At 36.0% G+C, this 22,389-nt stretch overlaps 1 protein-coding gene across 3 annotated transcripts in view; it reads left to right on the top strand.

Moving 5' to 3' along the window:
- LOC150078508 (rho GTPase-activating protein 39-like) overlaps positions 1-17,677 on the top strand; it is a 789,750-nt gene extending 772,073 nt beyond the window's left edge. For 2 of the 3 annotated variants that reach the window (XM_090385234.1, XM_090385233.1), the window contains exon 17: positions 11,459-11,913. In XM_090385234.1, coding sequence (XP_090241360.1) covers positions 11,459-11,653 — 195 coding nt within the window. In that variant the 3' untranslated portion in view covers positions 11,654-11,913. Of the gene's footprint in view, positions 1-11,458; positions 11,914-17,564 lie in introns of those variants that run through there. The other variant, XM_090385235.1, reaches the window with a different exon arrangement.
- Positions 17,678-22,389: the final 4,712 nt, after the last annotated feature.

Raw genomic sequence — 22,389 nt, 5'->3', positions numbered from 1 at the left:
CAGGTCTGGAGACATATTCCCGGACCAATATGGCCTTAGTTGCTAATGCTCCAAAAAAAAAACAAACATGCACTGGAAACAGTCATTGAAGCTGCTACCAACTGCAACCTCAAATCTCTCTACTAATCTCCTTTGACTTTGCTGGTGGCTCAGTGTTCTGGGCAGGCTCCAAAGGGCACAACTCCCAGAAATATTATATAGATGCATGATGACCTACCTCCAGGACCGATGAGTTGTCGTGTCCACTCCCCACTGCAGTGTCTTCAGGGGCCTCTTCTCTGGAATCTAGTGCTGGATGATTTCTTGAACACCAAATTCAACAATGTACAGACTGAGGCTTATGCGGATGACCTGGTCATGCTCTTTTCGCAAATAACAGCCCAACTGGAAGCGACTACCAATCAGGCCATCTGTAGCGTTCAAGCTTGGGCTGAGCATAACCTAAAGATCTCCCTGGAGAAAACCAATTTGATCATACTAAAAGGTACCCTTGATCTGAGAAGGTCAACAGTGTTACAGTCAAACTAAAAACAGAGCTTAAATATCTTGGTTTGATCTTAGACAAAACCTTTCCCTCATGCATTATCGAGACCAACTCAGGATTAAGATCAGGAAGTATACTGCCCAAGTCTCAAGAGTTGCCCGGAATGACTGGGACTTGAAGAAGAGAATGCTCTCCCTCTTCTATAAGGCAGTTTTCATCCCGGTTATTTCCTATGCCTCTGGAGTCTGGTACAAGAAGACCAATAGAGTTGTAAACAGATCATGCCTAGGAACTATCCAGCACTCTCTTCTCCTTCTGTCCTCATGTGCCTGTCACCCTGTCAGCACCCATGCACTCCAGGTCCTCACTGGATACCTTTCCCTGGATCTGGAGATTGTTCGTCATGGGTTGCTCTACCAATTGGCCAAAGGAAGAGCAGTTACCTGCACCGGTTTCACCACTGACCCAGCAAATAATAGAAACACTGAAAAGAAGAGACTTAATGAACATCTAACAGACACCTGGCAAGAAAGATGGCAGACCTCAACTAAAGGTGCTGTTACCAAAAGATTCCTCCCGAACGTCAGGGCCTCTTCCCCCCCCCTCTTACACATTGCTGGTTTGCACCGGGACTCTATGCTACCTGCCTCCTCACTGGACATGGCTCCTTCCAGAAAAATCTACATGACTTCGGAATTACAGACTCACCCCATTGCCATTGTGGAGGGGATCAGATGTGGGAGCACCCTACCCACAGCTGTGAAATATACGAGGACTTAAGGAAGATCCTAATAACGAAACTACACTTCAACTACCAAGACTAAGAACACCTCACCCTACAGAATGAAGAAACTTACCGAGCCCTCACTCAATTTGCAATGGACCTATTCACCAGGCAAAACACGCTACCACCACCATAGTATCCGAATGAATAGGTCAAAACAACCATGGCTGCCAATTGTTGCTATGCATCGCTGAGCCATGGATGCTAACGCCTTGGACCAACTTATGCAAGACTTGACGCACAAACCATCCGGAGTAAGGAACCCAACTTGACCCCTCACATCTTGAGTAGTCAACTGGTCTCCCCACTTGGTTGAGACAACACCAGCGGTGCAATCAAAGACAGGGTCCTCACATACCTTGCCAAATTCCTCATCATTGACTCCTGGACCAACTTCTCCCTACCGGACGTGACACATCTCATCAAGAAGACCTAACATCATTCCCTGGGCTTGACCATCCTATCTTGGACTCCCGGTTTTGATCTCCCAACTATTCATTATCATGGACTACTGGATCAGCCTTCAGTCTGGATGGAACACAGACTCACTGAATGGAGTCGCAATGATGACACCTGGACTAGACCTTCCCAAAAATGACCCATCCACCATAGCAGCACTCATGCTGCTGGATTTCCACCAAGTTGTCGGCTCCTACTGACTAGTCATGCTGGCCGTACCTACCCTGCACTTGTGGGGGTCTCTCTTTTCTTTCCTTTCTCTCTCTCTCTCTTTTTTTTTTTTTGGGTAGTTTTTCACCCCCCCCCCCCCCACTCTTCCCTCTGGTGAGGTACTGGACATGCCACACTGTCAGCAGGGGCCATCTTCCCTGTCGGCCCCTTCTTTCTGTTTCCTACTCTCGTCTTCTGCCTCCCCCCTTACTTTTCTCTTACACAATGGCGTTTTTTTTTTTTATATATATATATATATATATATATATATGCCCCACAGGTCTAAATCTAAACACATCAAAATTATTGCCCGACCTATTTGGCCCTAGAACAAGTTATCAGTGAACAACCCTACACTCTTAAAATTACAACCGCTGCTCAAGAAACAGCAATCATCTCATTCCCAAATCTAGTCCTAGCCACTGAAATCTCAGGAAAGTAGGTGGCAGGACCTGCCAGAGTACTCTAACATCAGTGGTACACCGTACCGGTCAGCCTCCTCGTGGCACAGTGTGGTAACTTTGGGTCCCAATAGGGGCTTGGCAGTTAATAGACTGGATGAACAAAGGGCACAACAAAATATACAGCACATGACCTCTCCCCCACACACACACACCTTCAGATCTCTGGTCCGATACAATGTACATCCATGGAGATGGGAGAAATCCCAGGAGCCTAACATACCTTACACCTTATATCAAGCTATATTCGCAGAGAAGTCGAAAAGATTGCAAATTTTATTTAAAGATAATGAGGAAAATTAACAGAGTCTAATTCTGTTTTGCAAGAGTTATTTTAATTTTGTTCTTGTTTTGACAAATTATTTCAATTAATATTTTAGCTGTGTTTTTTTGTAGAATTTGTATTGTTTTAATAAATTAATGAAAATATTAAAAATTGCGTATTACTTCAACATCCAAAGGTAGTGCACTGGCACCATGCTGCCAGCACCTATGTGGGGCATATTTTTCTTGCAAGAACTAGGACCTCTGGCATATGGACCAATGTTTCATTGGTAAGGTCTGCCAGCAGACTCTTTGGGCTATACTTGACAAGTGCTTGAAACGCAGTATCGGCAATGCCTTCCTACACTTAGTTTTACAGGAAGCAGAGGGTAAAGGCAGGCAAACTAGATGGGCACATCGAACATCACGTAGGATGACGTAAGCTGGCATAAAACACCTGCCAACGCCTTCGGACGCGCACGCCTTGGCATTTGCATAGCCTGATGAGACATTCTCCCTGTGCATGGGGTGGTTGGCCTTAATTGGTTTGTTTATTATACTTTGGGAAACGATGTTTGACATAGAAGAGTTTATTTGTGAGATGGAAAGGAGGCCTCCCTTGTACAACACGTCATTAAAAGACTACTCCAGCAAAGAAATAAAGGCTAAGTGTTGCGTTGAAATTGGAAAAGAAATGTTTCCAAACTGGGATGAACTGTGTAATGATGAGAAGAATCAGAAAGCTCAGTTGTGAACCTTATATTTATTGTAAATATTACTTCTATTTTAGTACTGTTTCATTAGTTAACGAAATCCAAGTTTGTTCACTTGCAGAGACAAGAGACAATTTATTTGTAGATTCCGGGTTATCTGTGTATGGAATCACGAATGTACATAATTTAAGTTTATGAAGAACCTTATTATTATTAAATAAGATGAAAACAATAATCGGAAAATTGCTGAAGAATATATACTGCAACAGTATAACTAATGTTGGAGTTAACAAAAAAGAATCACATGCGGTCTCTGTCTTCTTCTTCCAAAATGAATTTTGAAAACCTTTTGTTTAAAACATAACTTTGTGTTTTTCTTTTTTGTAAAGTATTGTGAAAGCAATGAAAGCACGCAGTAAGCTGCGAAGTACAGAGTCATTGCCAGCGTGATACAGAAAAAAATAAAATAATGCACGCAACTGTTTCTTGGCATAAAAAACATGACTGAAAGAATTGCAATGGATTGTTTTTAAAAACGAAAAGATCATACTTCCCCTTCTTCAATGTGTAAAATGGAAAAAACTGGTGTAAAACTGATAACACTGCAATGCACATCTGATAAAAAAAAGTTTGCTTTATTGTAATTGTTTTTAGGGATCAATATCAGTACAGCACTTTTTCTGGATGTATATTCAATCTTCTAACGAAATTTCAAGAAAATATTTCTATTGATCGCTGTGTTACAAACTTCGAAAACTGCTGTCTTCGCATGAACATTCGTAAATTCAAACAACACTAATCCTTTATTGAACGAAAAGTAATCCGTTACTGTTTGGGTAGTAGAGAATGTTTCCTGCTTCAAAAGGATGGAAAGTACTCATCAATATTCCATCTGGAAATAATGTCAAGTGGTGGGAAGACAGTAACACAGGTGTTTTATTCTGAGAAGTCTCGTGCAGTAAAACAAACAAAGTTACCCTTTATGTTACCGAAAGTAATTCTGCAAGACACCAAGTCTTACAAATACCTTAATCTCCTAATACAATAGCGGGTAGAACTAAAATAATTTTACAAACAAAGAAAACAACATTTCAGAAATATTTCAGTTATTGGGAGTTGGCCTGTCGGTACATCGCATAAAGCATAGATGCAAACATCGGTATTGATTTCTGCATCACAGTATCAAATTTTGAGTTTTTTTCACTAATTAACATTAGAAGTTCATCAAAACTCTGTATCGACATTCTGTAAAATAAACAGAAAATTCTCAGTAGACTTCCTGTGTGTTTTAAACATAATAATTTTTTTTTTAAATCCATTTGAATTTGTTGGATGAATCCACACCATCATTGTTTTCTCTTTCTCCTTGTAATCAACACTATACATAAATATGCAATACATCCAACTTGAACAACATCCATCTTGAAACTAAGAATAGAAAAAGTGAGCCCCTGGTGATATCCAATGAAATGTTAGAAGCACCCCATCTAGTTTGAAACGAGGCGCCTCCGTAGCCAGGTGGGAAGGAACAGCAGTGCATAGCACATGCTTCTTGATTAGACTGGGGTTCGAGCCCGTCACCACCTAATACGGAGGATGCAGAAAGGTCAGGGAATGACCACTGTATATTCCAGAGCAATATGGCCTTAGTTGCTAATGCTCCTAAAAACCAAATAACAAACAATAGTTTGAAACGATCTGACGTTAGGAGTGCTACGTGTAATTTGCTGTTTTGGAGGCGTTCACAATGCCAGCTTACGTTCACGCTTCAACCTCTTGTCTAGTATACCCCTTATGAGACCATGTGCATCCTACCATGTTAAATTTGTTTCCCAGATAGAAACGGGATGTCCCAAGATGATAATGCACCATGTCATTGGGCCAGCACTGTGCACGAATTCAAGTGAAGATATCCCCATCTTAGCTGGTGTCCAAATTCACATGACCTCAATCCAACTGAACACCTGTGGAATGTTTTGCAACTGGAAGTGAGGCAATGGACTCACAACCATCATCTGTTCTGACAGCCTTGCAGGCATATGGACTTTTTCAGACATATTGGGGAATAAATGCCTAGGTGAATTCTTCTTTATCTTCGCCTTCTTCCCACATTTATATGGAGTCAGCAAAAAAAACATAATCCTATCACTCCTTCTGTTAACCTCGCACACTCCATCTTTTAGCTCCTTATCAACTACAATACCTAGTCCATTTCTTTCTCTCTCATCCGCTCCTCTAAAGAACAACTTGTACTCTTCACTGAGCTCTTTTGCTTTATTTCCCTTCCACCTTGTCTCTTGTAGGCATAGGATCTTCACTCTTCTTCTTTGCATCAGATCTACAATCTCTCTACTCTTTCCATTCATCGTCCCAATGTTTCTGTTCTAACACTTTTCATCCTCTTCTTCTTTTCTAGCTGGACTAATTTCTTTAACCGAACCCGTCCTTTGTTCGGTAGCCCTGCCCCTTTTCTCACAGTTTCCGGGTGACGTGACTGTGCGTCACTTATGGGGTACGCCCTAGCCATTCCACATCTATTTTCCGTCATTCTCTTTTGTTTTGGGCATAGTTTTTTTACGGCCGGATGCCCTTCCTGACGCCAACCCTCACCATTTTATCTGGGCTTGGGACCGGCACCTATTGAGGCTGGCTTGCCCCCCCTCCCTCAGTGGCTGGCTTAGTAAATGCCTAGGTGAATAGCAGCTGTTATCCATGCAAATGGTGGCCCAACAAATTATTAGGTAGGTAGTCATAATCCAGTGATCACTCAGTGTAAGTCTGGAATGTGCAAAATGAGGGTCACTGGATGCAAAAAATCAAAAAAATCTAGGACTCCCAAAATATTTCTTAAATGTTTATAGCAGCACAGTGGTAACAAAAGAAGGGAGTAACAAAACCAACCATGCACACTGATCCCCATGTACCACTTCATGGTCCTGATACAAGTAGGTACGATGCTAGCAATAGGAATATCCACTCGTTGAAACTTTTGTGTTTAGTTGTTGTAGCCTGGGTGAGCACCAACAATCATTGACAAAAAAAAAAAGGTAGAGAAAAATTTGTGTAGCTGTGATAAAAATGATGTGGAGGAGGCTCTTCTTAATTGGTTTAAGTATAAAGAAATTATGCACTTTAGTCAGAGCTTAAACAAAACCGGCACTCACCTCATGATCCATTTAGTTCGTTGATTTATATAAAAAAGGGGGTATGAGAACGTCTTAGATTAAAAATTAAAAACTAGAATCATGTTAAAAATCTTGGGTTAAAAATTAAAATTAAGCTCAGAGGAGGAAGGGGTGCACCGCATCATCCTCTAGTTGTCAGTTTTAAAACGTAAAACTGTAAAGAAGAAGAACTCTATTGCATACAAAAGGCACACTCCGTACACAATACCCTTCACAGCTACAAGCCAGGGGTTTACAGTAAATACAATCAAGAATAAAGTTATGTTTAAATGAGAATAATGCCAATAGTCGTGAACGATGGACTTTCATTAAAAACATCTTCAGTTGGCACTGAGGAAATGAAGGATAGAGAATTAGCATGAACTTTAAGTACCCGGATATTTTGCTGAACACGTGGTATTTTAATCCGCGTGAGATTTTAAATTGGGGAAAGGGAAGCCAGAAGTTTGGTGTTAAGCCAGCACCATTCTATTATGAGAGTTTCGTATTGTAGCTTGAATTTAATTTAATAATGGTAATTGCAGCATCAATTGAGGGGTTATGTTTGTGAGTGTGCATGTATTGAGAGAGTTTGGTGTTTCCTTGACGTGTTCAGAACTATTAACGTGGTAGTATGCACATGTATTTGCAGTAGTGGATGATCCAAATTTGTTAGCGGTGCTCCCGATGTAACACACATTGCAGTCTGACTGGCAATTGACTAGATAAAGTATATTATTAATATATCCCGTTTCGTATACTTGGGTTTCTTTATATTTATTAAAGGGAATTCCTAATTTTTTATAAGTGGAGAAAATTAAGGAAACATCTGTGTTAGCAAAGACGACGTAAACGTCTGGCAATTTGACAATGGTAAGGGAAGACAACACAAGTGTTTGAAATGTTAGGCTTTTTTATAACAAGATTGTTAGGGTTATGAATTTTATCCTGGACTGCTAGAATAGTTTGTTGAATTAATTTAAGTGGATATTTTTACAGCTAGTAAATTATTACTACGTGGCTAGTAGTAATAATTTCCTAGCTGTAAACTTTTCCGTGAGGTATTTTAACTCAAAAGCCAAATCTTGCGAATGGCAATATTTTAAGGCATTAAAGACTTGATTATAAAGAACGGATTTTTTTTAACTCAGGCAAATACCTGTGACTTCACTTGATTGAGAACACACATATATATACACAGAGTTGGATAAATGGTTCAGGCTTCACTTATTAGATGATGACACTGTTGAAACATTGTATTATTATACAGCTTCTTAGCCACAACAGCAATGTGACCCTAGATAACAGCAGTAGGACTCCCAGAGAAAACTTACACGTGCTGACTTTTCATGACCAAAACCATGTTGATTTTGTTGGCTGGAAAAAATTGAAGAGTTGTTTATGCACTACTGTGTAAAATAGTTTAGAAAGGCTTTTTTTTGCTGGGGAGTGGTCTGAAATCTTATACAGACCACTTGTCACCTTTTTTGAATACCAGAAGTATGTTGACCTGTCTCAGAGATAAGTTGCAAATATAAAAGCATGATAGGATTAAGAGTAGTGACAGACTTTTTCCAAAATACGTTTGGTGAGTCATCTGAGTCTTTTGTATTGTCATTTTTCATATTCTTCAATGTTGAGTTTGGGTCATCGTCATCAATCAACAGATCTCAACCAGGAAATGAAACCAAAGGCTCCGTATCAATAGTCTCAATCCTTGACAAACGTTTGGCAAATACTTCAGCAGTGTGTAATTCGTCAGATAATAGAATTCAAACCGAATTATGGAGCTATATGTTATTTATCATTAAGGTATATGTAGTTCAGAATGGTCAGTTAATCCAGTATTGATCAATTAATATTGCTTTGATACAAGTGATCTCTAAAAAAAGAGAAATCGTGACACAATTTTCCCCTCTATCTTTCACAGCACATGCTTAACATTTCCCAGTTACATATTTCAATAGTTTTTGAAGGGAGTTTCATGCTTGACTGGACAGGCAAGCCAAATTCATATTTTTCACTTTTTGTTTTTCCATAATTTACAAGATAGACTGAATAAGCACTTTTTGCGCATGTGCTTGGTACTCATGGTTCCCAAACCAATCTAAGCCAATAAAACTTGTTTTAGCAAAACGTTTTTGTAGAACTTTTTCCTTATGAAATACCAAATAGACTTCAGAAAAGCAAAATACCTGATACACTTCTTATTGTATTCAACAATTCCTTTGATGGCCATTTTAATCCATACTCTCTCTCTCCTCTCACATTAACATCTTTAATACACCGACAATTTGTCCATATCACGATCTTTCAGGCCTAATAGCAAATCTTTACATGTTTCACAATTATTTCTCTTTAAAATATTTCTAGCTAGGTAACCTGAGACATATACCAATACATTTTCATCATAAATATCCATATCCTTACAGTACCTGGGCGATTATAACTCTTTCACGTTGTCAGTGAGACTCTGACTGACTTGACTTGATTTCAGAAATAGTAAGTTTTTTGTGGAATAATTTAATTATTTCATAAACTATTACTTCTATTAATATCAATACACTGTTCATATAAATTAATGTAATAAGTTATGAATTAGTTATTAATTATCTATTCAGTATTTTTTTTAAACATTTCAGTAAACATTTCCAGGTTCTATCAATTCTGATAAATTACCTTAAATGTTCTTTCAGAAATCGGTACAATCGAACCCCAGATTTATCGCACATGAAACACTTATTTCTGTGCATGATGTCAGCAGATAATTATAATAATAGTTAAAACAAAAGCACAAATAATTATAATAGTAAAAAAAAGCTATGTAAAACAAAATTGCTAAGTTCAACGAACACTAGAACTCAAAAGAAAGTAGAAAGTAGCAACCACGTGTTGTTAATTAGCTATTCAGTTTTTTGTTTTTGTTTTTTTTTTTTACATTTCATTAAACATTTCCTGGTTCTATGGATTCCGATAAATTACCTTAAATGATCTTTCGGAAATTAGTACAATCGCAGTCCACATTTATTGTATACGAAACACTTATTTCTGTGCATGACAGCAGATAATTATAATAATATAAAAACAAATACACAAATAATTATAACTATAATAGTAAAAAAAAAAAATTTTACAGTTCTACGTTTTACGTAAAACAAAATTTCTACGTTCAACGAACACTAGAACTCAAGACAGAAGCAACCACAGAGAAGTAAGATACTCTGTGAGTCAGACTACAATGTGTGTTACATCGGGAGCACCAATAACAAATTTGGATCATCCACTACTGCAAATACACACGCATACTACCACCTTAATAGTTTCCGAACACGTAAAGGAAACACCGAGCTCTCTCAACACGTGCATCCTCACAAACATAACCCCTCAATTGATGCTGCAATTACCATTATTAAATTAAATTCAAGCTACAATCTCCTTCAATACGAAACTCATAATAAAATGGTGCTGGCTTAACACTAACCTTGACATCCTCAACACCAAACTTCCGGCTTCCCTTTCCCCAGTTTGGAATCTCGCACGCATTAAAATACCACGTGTTCAGCAAAACATTTTGGGTACTTACAAAGTTCACGCCAGTTCTCTATCCTTCATTTCCTTAGTGCCAACTGAAGATGTTTTTAACGAAAGTCCATTGTTCACGACTATTGGCCTTATTCTCATAAACATAACTTTACAGTTTTACGTTTTAAAACTGACAACTAGAGGATGAAGCGGTGCACCCCTTCCTCCTCTGAGCCTTAATTTTAATTTTTAACCCAAGATTTTTAACTTATGATCCTAGTTTTTAATTTTTAATCTGAGATCTTCTCATACCCCTTTTTTTATATAATTCATGCAACTAAATGGATCGTGAGGTGAGTGCTGGTTTTATTTAAGCTTTGAGTAAAGTGCATATTTTCTGTCTTAGCTTTCAGCATTTTAAGCTCTTGCTATTTTTAATTACAGTATAAAGAAATTTTAATTCCAATTAGTAAAACTTAAAGCCAAAAAATTTCTTAGTTGAAAAGAAAGAGACATATCAAAAGCCTATTCTTGATGGTATCCAGTATATGAATGAAGCATGAAATCAGACCATCAAAAACATTTTAAAAAATCGGGACTAAATTGCTTGAAAGCTCATGAAGAAGAAACTGAAGAAAATAGTGATGATATTCCATTGTCAGTGTGGTTGAGGAGATATATAGCTTAGTTAAGGGATGTGTTACAAATTGACAACCGCACAAATGTGGACAATAAAGTCATGGCAACAGAGAACCCCTGACAAATGAGATTATCACTACCTTTAAACAATCAGAAGTTATCAAAGATGAAGAGGTGGTATTCAGTAGAGGCACAATCTGCTATAAAAACATTTTTTTTAAATTGTTTTACATCGTTTCATTGTTTTACAAAACCAATAACATCGATCCAGAATTTCCTCTGTATCAATGTTATTGGTTTACCTTAATAAAATAAAATTTGTAAACTTCACCTGAAAATAAATTTGAAACAAACAAATTAAAAGACTTATTTAAGTTGTGAAAATACAATTATGGCATTCAGACTTAAAAAATGTACTGTATTAAAATGATTTTAAAGTACTTTTAATAATGTATTGTTAATATTGAATAAGTTGTTAATAATGTAATCAAAAGAGGCCTTTATTTTATATTTTGTAAAGATGTGTACATTACTGTATGCAATAATGTATACCTACTGTAGTGATTATAAAGAACACAATTCATCAGTCCCTCTGATCTCGTTAATTTACACAGTATTTCAAATGCAAGCCTATTAATGTTTCTTATTTTCTTTTTACTTTTATTAAAATAAGTGTGCAGTTTTTTGTAAATGGAAATTAAATATTTAAACAGTAATAATGATATTTCTATTATTAGTCAATAAGGATTTTTGTTCAGGTTTTTGCAGCTGAAGAAAACTGTTCTGTAACTAAAATGGATGCTAACAATTTGGCAATGGTAATGGCTCCTAACTGTTTGCGCTGTATGGCAGAGGATCCAAGGATTATGTTTGAAAATACAAGAAAGGAAATGGCTTTTATTCGTACTCTTATACAACATCTAGATACTAGCTATATGGAAGGATTCATGTAATATATTAGTCATATTTATAAGTGGAACTTTGAAGAAAGTCTGCAACCATCATTATTTATGATCTCCAGTGGACAGGATCTCAAATGGATAACAAGTGCCCTTTTTTGCTGTACAGTATGACTTATATTCAAAAAAACTTTACACACACACAAGTAGCATATCCTTAACTATTAGAGTGCATGTATTTGAACTTCATGACATTTTATAAGACCAGCATTACAACAAAATGTTCAGAAATTGCACAAAATGAAAATATTAGAATGATGCTAAGATATAATGTAAATACAACCTTTTAAATTACTGTTTTCTATATGAGTCATTATTTAAAATATTCCCAATAATCATGTAAGTGAACCTCCAAAAACTTTGGAAAGTTATGTTTTAATAATTCACAGAAAACATCATAAGATCAGAAGTATAAAATATATATATATAAATTGTTTTTTTAAGAATATATATATATTCATTTGCTGGTTTTATGAAAAGAATGAGTTATGTAAAAGCATGAATAAATCTTTGTTTGAAGTCAGTTTTGTATATGAAATTAATTTGGGTGCAGCTGTCTAGTAGTTATATACATTTTTGTTATATACAGATTTACATGAAATGGTTCCAGCTGACATTGTTAATATGTGAGGTAATTTGAAGTGATTTCAAGTTATAAGGCCTCCTAATTTATCCAACAGACATGACATATGATATAAGAAAAAACTTGTCATAATTTAATGTAGTCCTGAAGAAGTTTCACACATTTGTTGCATCTTATTTCTTAAGCTGTGAAGGCTGCAGTGAAGTATTCTATAAACACACGGTTTAGCCAGTACCTTAAAAAGCCAAAGGACTCTTTTATGACATCTAAGAGACATGAATATAATTCCAAAAGAGACATAAATACAATTCCAAACACACAGAAGTGTGTTTCACAAAAGGCAAACAGATTAAAAATCTACTGCTGGTAACAACACAAATAATGACACAAATATAGTTGGCTTTTGCTATATGTGCCATTAAAATTAAATATAGACCTCGACTGATATCAATAAATCAAAATGATACAATATTGGGGGAAAATATTTGTTATTGATATGAGATAAAAGAATCAATTCCTTTATAAAGCAATTTGTAAAATAATAAGAGGAGTTCACCTCAATATAATAAGAGGAGTTTACCTCAACGTAGAACACTTCCGTATGATACTCTCCAGAAATAAAAACCAAAACTTACATTATAGTAAAAAAATAAATAATTAAAAACCAATTTAACACAATTAAAAATCAATTTAACGCAATTAAAAAGAATCTAACGAAAATATTCAAAACGATTATCCTTCCTGAAGCTGGCAACGCTTTTCGATCGTATGTCGTGATCACAGGAATGAAAATTACCGAATAGGGTTGAACCTGAAATTTAAATAGTGATTATTTGTCTTTGCGCATGCACGTAAAGCTCCACGCATCGGAGATCAAATATGCCCGCCGAACATTAACAGAATTCTCGTGGAATTTAATTTCTACAGTTTCTGCAATTAATAGTCACATATAATTACCTTGAACATTAAGTATTTTGGCCTCGTTAAATAAAAAAGTATGTTTTTCGTTAATGGCATGAAAGGCTAATTCTGATGGTGCTGAATGAGAAGCACAAACAGAGGCTTCATGTTGATTTACACGAATATTCAGAGAAAATCACATCAAACCTTGGTAAGACGAGTCGCAATCACCGCAAGAAATGTTGTATACCAGATCATTAATTTATGTTGCAAACACGGAAAGAACCGAGCGATTGTTCAGTATAGTGTGTAATTTCCGTATTGGCCTGGCCACAATTTTAAATTCGGTATCTTTAAAGAATCTATTAAGCTGTTTGTGCCACTGTTCAACATAAGGGACAGAAATAAAGTATTTTTTGATATTACTATTGTTGGTTGGTGTAGTATTTTGTATCCCATCCTTAGCCCTGTACCCTAATTCGGTTTATTGTAGCAAGGGGATAACTCCTGTTTAAGAACCTGCTAGTTAATATTTGTATTTCTGAGCCCAAAGCAGATTCCGTCATTGAATATTTATAGGCATTTAGAAATTGATTAAAGATAATCGATCTTTTGTAGGTGAACAGGTGATAGCTATCGCTAGTAGAGATAATGATGTCACAATCCCATTCTATAAGGCTATCGTTAGATCACACTTGGAATACTGTGTTCAGGTATGGAGACCGCACCTAAAGAAAGACATTGTTCTTCTTGAAAGGTCCAGAGACGGGTAACTCGCCTGGTGAGATCGGCAAAAGGTCATCCATATGAGGAAAGCCTTCGAATACATGGGTTGCATAGCTTGGAAAATAGGCACCTTACAGGAGACTTGATTGAGGTGTTTAAGGCTCTGAGAGGCATAAGCAAAATGAATAAAACAATATTTTCATGGTTATAAATGATTCTCGTCTAAGGGCCATAATTTCAAGTTACGGGGGAGATGTTTAGACTGGATTGCAAGAAGTTTTATTTTAGCCAATGAGTTATAAATTACTGGAATAAGTTACCTACATGAGTGTTAGAGGCTGACAGTTTGGGGAAATTCAATGGTCAGCTGGATAATTACCTACGGGAGGAGGTTGACCCTTTCTCTTATTTATTAATTATTATTTTTAAAAAATTTTTTTCTTATTATTATTTTATTTTTTTGTTATGTATTTATTTATTTATTTTATTTTTTTTTTTTTGCTGGTGCAGCATAAGCTATAGGCTTCCTTGCACCATGTGGCCATTGCTAATACGAATGTAGAAGCATACCGGTGTTTGTAGGTTTTCGATAGATGCTAAATTGGATTTTATTCGAGTCCCGAGTAAGCGTGAAATTTATAAATTGAGTCTAGACTGAATATGATTATTAAACGAATGTAAAATGGCTTGGATAGTACTACTATCATTAATAACTAGAACATCATCTAAATACCTCCCATAGTATGTGTACGGGGTCAAAAAGGTGTCAAATGTATATGCTCAATCATTGAGAGATAGATCTGACATTAAGCCGCTCAGGCTCAAACCCATTGGTAATCCAAAAATTTGTTTATACACCTTGTCTCGAAAGGTGATATAGATTTTTTACAAACATTATCGGATAGGTCAAGACATGTTCATGCGAATTAGTAGTAGTAGTAGTAGTAGTGGCACATGATGCAAGAAAGCAAGTGTAGGAGCTTATGCAGCATCAGCCAAAAAAAAAAAAAAAAAAAAAGAATTCTAACACATTGTCGTGGGCTTGCGACTAAGTACATACGAGTTGGGTGACAACCCCCCACAGAATACGTCAGCTAAGTCATGAACACCCCTTCACCCAGTATTCAGCGAACTGACACAGGTTACAAATCTTTCCTCGTGTACGCTATCGCAGGCTCAGATTTCACTTTTATCCAAAGGATTAAATTATAATTTATCACCTCGAAAATTACATAAAAAACAATGCGTAATTGATATTGAATTTGGACTTCGTAATGTCCCACAAAAATATTTATTTATTCAACAAGTTAACCAAGTAGTGAATAACATAAAAGAAACACGACTTCCTAAATTGAATGCACATGACAGTTCAGCTTTACGAGAACTTCGGGGAAATAAGGACATTATTATACAGAGGGCAGATAAAATAGTGGTAATACTAGATAAACCCGATTATATTAATAAGTTAGATTCAGTTGTTTCAGATACCTCCACTTATCTTGAAGTAGACCCTGCACTGTTTACCAATTTGGTCAATCAATACAATAAAACGTTAACCACGTATCGAAAAAACGACTACATTACTATGGCCCAGTTAAAGGAATTGAAGGCCAGAACATACAATATTCCTGCACTTTTCAGTCAGATAAAATTACACAAGACTGGATTTCCTATTCGACCTATTGTTTCCTACAGAAACTCGGCATTTTCATCCTTAGCTGTTTTTTTGTTTTGGTTTTTATGAGCATTAGCAACTAAGGCCATATTGCTCCGGGGATATGCGATGGTCATTCCCTGACCTTTCCGCATCCTCCGTGTTTGGTGGTCACGGGCTCGAACCCCGGTCTAATCAAGAAGCGTGTGCTACGCACTGCTGCTCCTGCCCACCTGGCTACGGAGGCGCCTCATCCTTAGCCACACATGTATATAGCATTAAGGAAATTTTTCACTTTATTAAACAGTTGGTTGAGGCCAACTAACTGTTTAATAAAGCCGCTCAGGCTCAAAGTCAGAGATCTATCTCTCGACGATTGGGCATATACATTTGACACCTTTTCGAACCCGTATCACATACTATGGGAGGTATTTAGACGATGTTCTAGTTATTATTGATAATAGTACTATCCAAGACATTTTACATTCGCTTAATAATATTCATTTTAGACTCAGATTTACATTGGAAAGGGGAGATATGGATACAAAGTCACTGAACTTTATAAATTTCACGCTTACTCGGGACTTGAATAAAATCCAATTTAGCATCTATCGAAAACCTACAAACACCGGCATGCTTCTACATTATAATAGCTATCACCCGTTCACCTACAAAAGATCGATTATCTTTAATCAATTTCTAAATGCCTATAAATATTCAACGACAGAATCTGCTTTGGGTTCAGAAATACTAATATTAACTAGCAGGTTCTTAAACAGGGGGTTATCCCCTTGCCACAATAAACCGAATTAGGGTACAGGGCTAAGGACAGGATACAAAATACTACACTATCAAAAAATACTTTATTTCTGTCCCATATGTTGAACAGTGGCACAAACAGCTTAATAGATTCTTTAAAGATACCGAATTTAAAATTGTGGCCAGACCAATACGGAAATTACACACTATACTGAACAATTGCTCGGTTCTTTCCGCGTTCACAACACAAATTAATGATCTGGTATACAACATTTCTTTCGGTGATTGCGACTCGTCATACCAAGGTTCGATGCGATTTTCTCTGAATATTCGTGTAAATCAACATGAAGCCTCTGTTCATGCTTCTCGTTCAGCAGCGTCACAATTAGCCTTTCATGCCATTTAAGAAAAACATACTTTTTTATTTAACGAGGCCAAAATACTTAATGTTCAATGTAATTATACATGACTATTAATTGCAGAAACCATAGAAATTAAATTACACAAGAATTCTGTTAATGTTCGGCAGCCATATTTGATCTCCGATGCGTGGACCTTTACACACATGTGCGAAGACAAATAATCACTATTTAAATTTCAGGTTCAACCCTATTCGGTAATTTTCTTTCCTGTGATCACAACATATGATCGAAAAGCGTTGCCAGCTTTAGGAAGGATAATCGTTTTGGATATTTTCGTTAGATTCTTTTTAATAGCGTTAAATTGATTTTTAATTGTGTTAAATTAGTTATTAATAATGGTTAATAACCATTATTAATAACTAATTTTTTACTCTAATGTAAGTTTTCGTTTTAATTTCTGGAGAGTATCATACGGAAGTGTTCTACGTACTATATTGAAGTAAACTCCTCTTATTATTTTACAAATATTAATATCAACGTAGAACGTATTGAGTATTACAGTTCTGATTCATACTATCTAATTTATAAAGCAATATAAGTTTTGTGAACAACATACACGCTAATACTATCATTTCAGTGATTTACAAAGTTCAAATGGACAAAAACAAAGCAGCTAATGTTTATCAATATATTTCACCATTAAAATTAAATAAAGATTTCATTCAATATCAGAAAAAAATATTCGGGGTACCGGTACTTCACTTTAACAAACTAATATAGGTCATAAGGCCTGTCCGCTAAATTTAATCTTAAGCTCAAAAGACATACTAAAGTTGCTAGAATGTTATGCAAAATGCTGTACTATGAAATAAAAAATATCAAATGTTGTAATACAATACTGTATTTTATTGCAATAATCAGTGTCTTCTCATCAGCTGTGAGCAGAGCATGTTAAGCATGGGTTAAACAGTTGCAGCTGGACTGAACCTGAAACAATGAAATTTCTCTTTGTAATGGAATGGAAATGCAGATACTCCCTCAGTGATGAACATTTGGTATGTACAAACAAGTCTGAATAAAATATTATTTTATTGCAATACTACTTTTGTCTTTCCCTGGTAAAAATAAATGGATGAAAGTAAAGTCAGTGTCGCTTACAAGCACAACAATTTAAAAATATATGCAATGGGTTACCTTATTGCTTCATATAAGAACTTCCATTGCTAGTTATCAATTGAGTGCTAATCTCACTTGCCAGCTACAACAGACAACCCTATAACTTTCTGAAAAATTACCTCATGCCATTAATCAATGACAACTAGCCTAAATAGATTCCTGAATTCTGAAACAACTTTATTATACTTTACTGTAATGGGTGGAGCATGCTAAATAATTTTATGGCTCTGTGGTGAAATCTGTATCCCATGCAACCAATAAAGAGTAAGCAGCCAAATGTTCTTTGTTAGCATGGTGCAGTGAGTCTACTGAAAGCCGAGTTTTAACTGTGAAAGAAAAATTTCAAGTGATTTCAAAATTGAGAAATGAAATAAAGAAGATCGCTATTTGCCATGAGTTTTGTTAGAAGTTTTAGGAAGAAAAAAAAAAAATGCTGTATGCCATTTTTTTTTTTCATCATTTTTGGTGGTTTCTCATCATTTGTATGCCACAAATGATGAGAAACCACCAATTGCTTTGATTGAATAATCATTATTATTCAATCGGTCGAGAATTTAATTTAATTTAATTTGGTCGAGATTCAGTATCGGGTACAGCCAATGAAAACGAAGTGAAAGAAGGCAGCCGGCTCCACCCAGTGGGCGGAGTCAATGACGTCAGACGATCACAACTGACACGCAGTGCGTGTCACCTTGTGCCGCGCAGTGTTAGTTGTGTGTGTCTTTTTTGCAATTCCCGGTCGAATTTTACGTTGTGCTGTATTACCTGCGGTCGAGAAAAGGGTTAGTTTTTTAAATTGTTCAGTTTATTTGCCTTTCCTTTTAAATTACCTTTTCCCCTTTCCTTTTTCATCGTTTGGAGTCACAACCCGTCAATCACTGCTTTCCCCCTTCCTCTCCTCGCCGCCATTTTTGGTGGCCGTACCCGATATTGAATCTTTACCAAAAAATACTTTATTTCTGTCCCATATGTTGAACAGTGGCACAAACAGCTTAACAGATTCTTTAAAGATACCGAATTTAAAATTGTAGCTAGGCCAATACGGAAGTTACACACTATGCTGAACAATCGCTCGGTTCTTTCAGCATTCGCAACACAAATTAATGATCTGGTATACAACATTTCTTGCAGTGATTGCGACTCGTCTTACCAAGGTTCGATGCAATTTTCTCTGAATATTCGTGTAAATCAACATGAAGCCTCAGTTCGTGCTTCTCGTTCAGCAGCGTCAGAATTAGCCTTTCGTGCCATTAACGAAAAACATACCTTTTTATTTAACGAAGCCAAAATACTTAACGTTCAACGTAATTATACGCGACTATTAATTGCAGAAACCGTTGAAATTAAATTACACGAGAATTCTGTTAATGTTCGGCGGCCATATTTGATCTCCGATGCGTTGACCTTTACGCGCATACGCGAAGACAAATAATCTCTATTTAAGTATCAGGTTTAATCCGATTCGGTAATTTTCATTCCTGTGATCACGACATACGGTCGAAAGCGTTGCCAGCTTCAGGAAGGAAAATCGTTTTGAAAATTTTCGTTAGATTTTTTTTTTTTTTTTTAATTGCGTTAATTTGATTTTAAAGCGATTTGAATTGTGTTAAATTGATTATTTATATGTTCTCTAATGTACCGGTAAGTTGTCGATTTTTCCGTTTTTTCCGTTTTAATTTCTGGAGGGTATCATACGGAAGTGTTCTACGCACTATTTTGAGGTAAACTCCTCTTATTATTTCACTAATATTATTATCAACGTAGAACATATCGAGTAGTACAACTCTGATTCATACGATCTACTTAAAGTTTAAGGCGCCTTCGTAGCCAGGTGGGAAGGAGCAGCAGTGCGTAGCACACGTTTCTTGATTAGACCGGGGTTCGAGCCCGTCACCACCAAATACGGAGGATGCGGAAAGGTCAAGGAATGACCACCGCATATCCTGGAGCAATATGGCCTTAGTTGCTAATGCTCCTAAAAACCAAAAACAACAACAAAAAACAACAACTTAAAGTTTACTATATTGATTAAATAAACCTTCTGGCTAAACTGACTCTTTTGAATCCTTTCTTTTTCTCAGAAAATTTTTTCTACCAAACTTAAAACTTTTTTAAAGAATTTGCTAATTATCTTGCCCTGTATATTCTTTTAATAAACTCTTCTTAGCTGAACAGTTGCAATTTCTTTCAAAAGGAGGCTCTCTAACATTATTGTGCTCTCCCTCTCTCTGGTTGCTACCCTCATTAAAAGGACCTTGGAGATCTTTTTCAATCCAAATTTAATTTTGCTCCTCATGACTTGACAAAATTCATAAAAAATCTGGATTTGAAAACATTGACTAAGGTAAAGAAAGCCAACACGAGAACAATGAGAAATGTCGGATAACTTACGAGGAAAATTAGTTTCCCGGTACTGGACTCGAGCGCTGCTCGCTCGACAAACAAACAGTAAAATTCAATATTACTCTACTAGATAACATTACACTTGACATGAATAAAGGTTGTGTAATTTATATATATATATATAGCAAGCATAAATGTGAAATAAACATATTGATTAAGAAATAATAACTTGAATTTCTTTAAAATTACCGTTTTGATTTTCATCAGTGTACAATCATGTATGACATTACTATAATTGAGATGACTAGCAATTTTTTGTTCAATTAATAGCGGCAGCAAGCCTATGAGTTGTAATAACAAGCAAACATGTGTGAAGTCATTGTGACTTCTTTACATAGTTTGGTGCCATTGAGAGCACAATTATTCTTATCAAACTTTAAAACATGGTTGTTTTTGGTTACAAATGAAAAGCAGGATCCACGAACAACTTATGATTTAAAATTCACAATTCACTTAATGAAAGTTAATTTGAAGTGTCAAACTTATTTTATTTAAAAAAAATTATGCTTGACGTATTGGCCTGAACTTGCCTGCAATTGAAATACAAGGTTGCACTGCACTTTTTTTTTTTTTTAAACGTGGTTTTAAAAATAACACTGACAATATAGATTTTGTTAAACAAATTAGACAGTTGTACATGTAGAAAATGGCGACCATGTAGATTTATGTTGTTGTTATTTGGTTTTTAGGAGCATTAGCAACTAAGGCCATATTGCTCCAGAGATATGTGGTGGTCATTCCGTGACCTTTCCACATTCTTCGTATTTGGTGGCTCACGGGCTCGAACCCCAGTCTAATCAAAAAGCATGTGCTATGCACTGCTGCTCCTGCCCACCTGGCTACAGAGGCGCTATGTCCATGTAAATTTTTGACTTTTGAAATTTTGTAAATGTGAAAAATATTGTAAGGGAGGGATTGTTCCCTAATTTATCAACTATGTAAGTGCACAAATTCATTAAGCAGAAGTCCATTACACAGTGAAAATATACTGGAAGTCCTCAACTTATGAAAGTTGTTTCAGAAGTTTGTTCATAAAAAAAAATAGGTGAAACCTAGAGCACATTTTTCCACAGAAATAATGTTAATGAAAGAAAGAAAGGATTAGTTAGATCGTATGTATAGCTTAGCTTAATTTTCAACACTCACCTCATAGTAATCCGCTTAGCTGGTGGAGAGTTTTACCACATACATAGTGGTTATAGGATTCTAATACTTTACAGGGATTATGGGTTTAAAATTAAGTTATGGGCTATAAAAAAAATTTTTAAGAAAGGAAAGTGCACCTTCCATGGTTGCCTAATTAAATTAAATTAAATTAAGAGAAAAAAGAAAAATATAAGCTAATAATCGCGCACGAGCGACTTTCGAGATTCCTCGTCTTCAGTTAGCTATAGTGGGGGGGGGGGAAAGAGAGCGTGCTATATAACACAAGCGCGCTCTCTTTCCCATCCACTAACTTAATTTTAAATCCATAATCCCTGTAAAGTATTAGAATCCTATAACCACTATGTATGTGGTAAAACTCTCCACCAGCTAAGCGGATTACTATGAGGTGAGTGCTGAAAATTAAGTTAAGCTATACATACGATCTAGTTATTACATTACAGCACATAAGGACTCCTTAAAAAATCAAGAGTCAAGAAAGAAAGGATATTAATAAAGAAAATAAATTGAAAAGAAATTAATGAAAGAAATAAATTAAAAAAGTAATACATAAAAAGAAAGATATTAAAAAGTAATTAAAGAAAATTAAAAATAAATGGTAAAGTTCAATATCGGGTACGGCCACCAAAAATGGCGGCGAGGAGAGGAAGGGGGAAAGCAATGATTGACGGGTTGTGACTCCAAACGATGAAAAAGGAAAGGGGAAAAGGTAATTTAAAAGGAAAGGCAAATAAACTGAACAATTTAAAAAACTAACCCTTTTCTCGACCGCAGGTAATACAGCACAACGTAAAATTCGACCGGGAATTGCAAAAAAGACTATTTTGCAAACTTCAATTAACCACAAAGAAACACCACAAAATTGAAAATTGCACAATAACAAAAAGGTTAAACACAGAACAAAAAAATTAGAATACATACCTAAAACAAAGGAATACGGCAGAAGCACTACAATTCACACTTGCACCCAGCGTGGCTGAACAAGAAAGAAAATCACAAGGAA

Source organism: Mastigoproctus giganteus, chromosome 11 (assembly GCF_048544385.1).
Source record: "Mastigoproctus giganteus isolate SK-2022 chromosome 11, ASM4854438v1, whole genome shotgun sequence".
Taxonomy (NCBI): domain Eukaryota; kingdom Metazoa; phylum Arthropoda; class Arachnida; order Uropygi; family Thelyphonidae; genus Mastigoproctus; species Mastigoproctus giganteus.
This window is presented reverse-complemented; position numbering and strand designations above follow the sequence as displayed.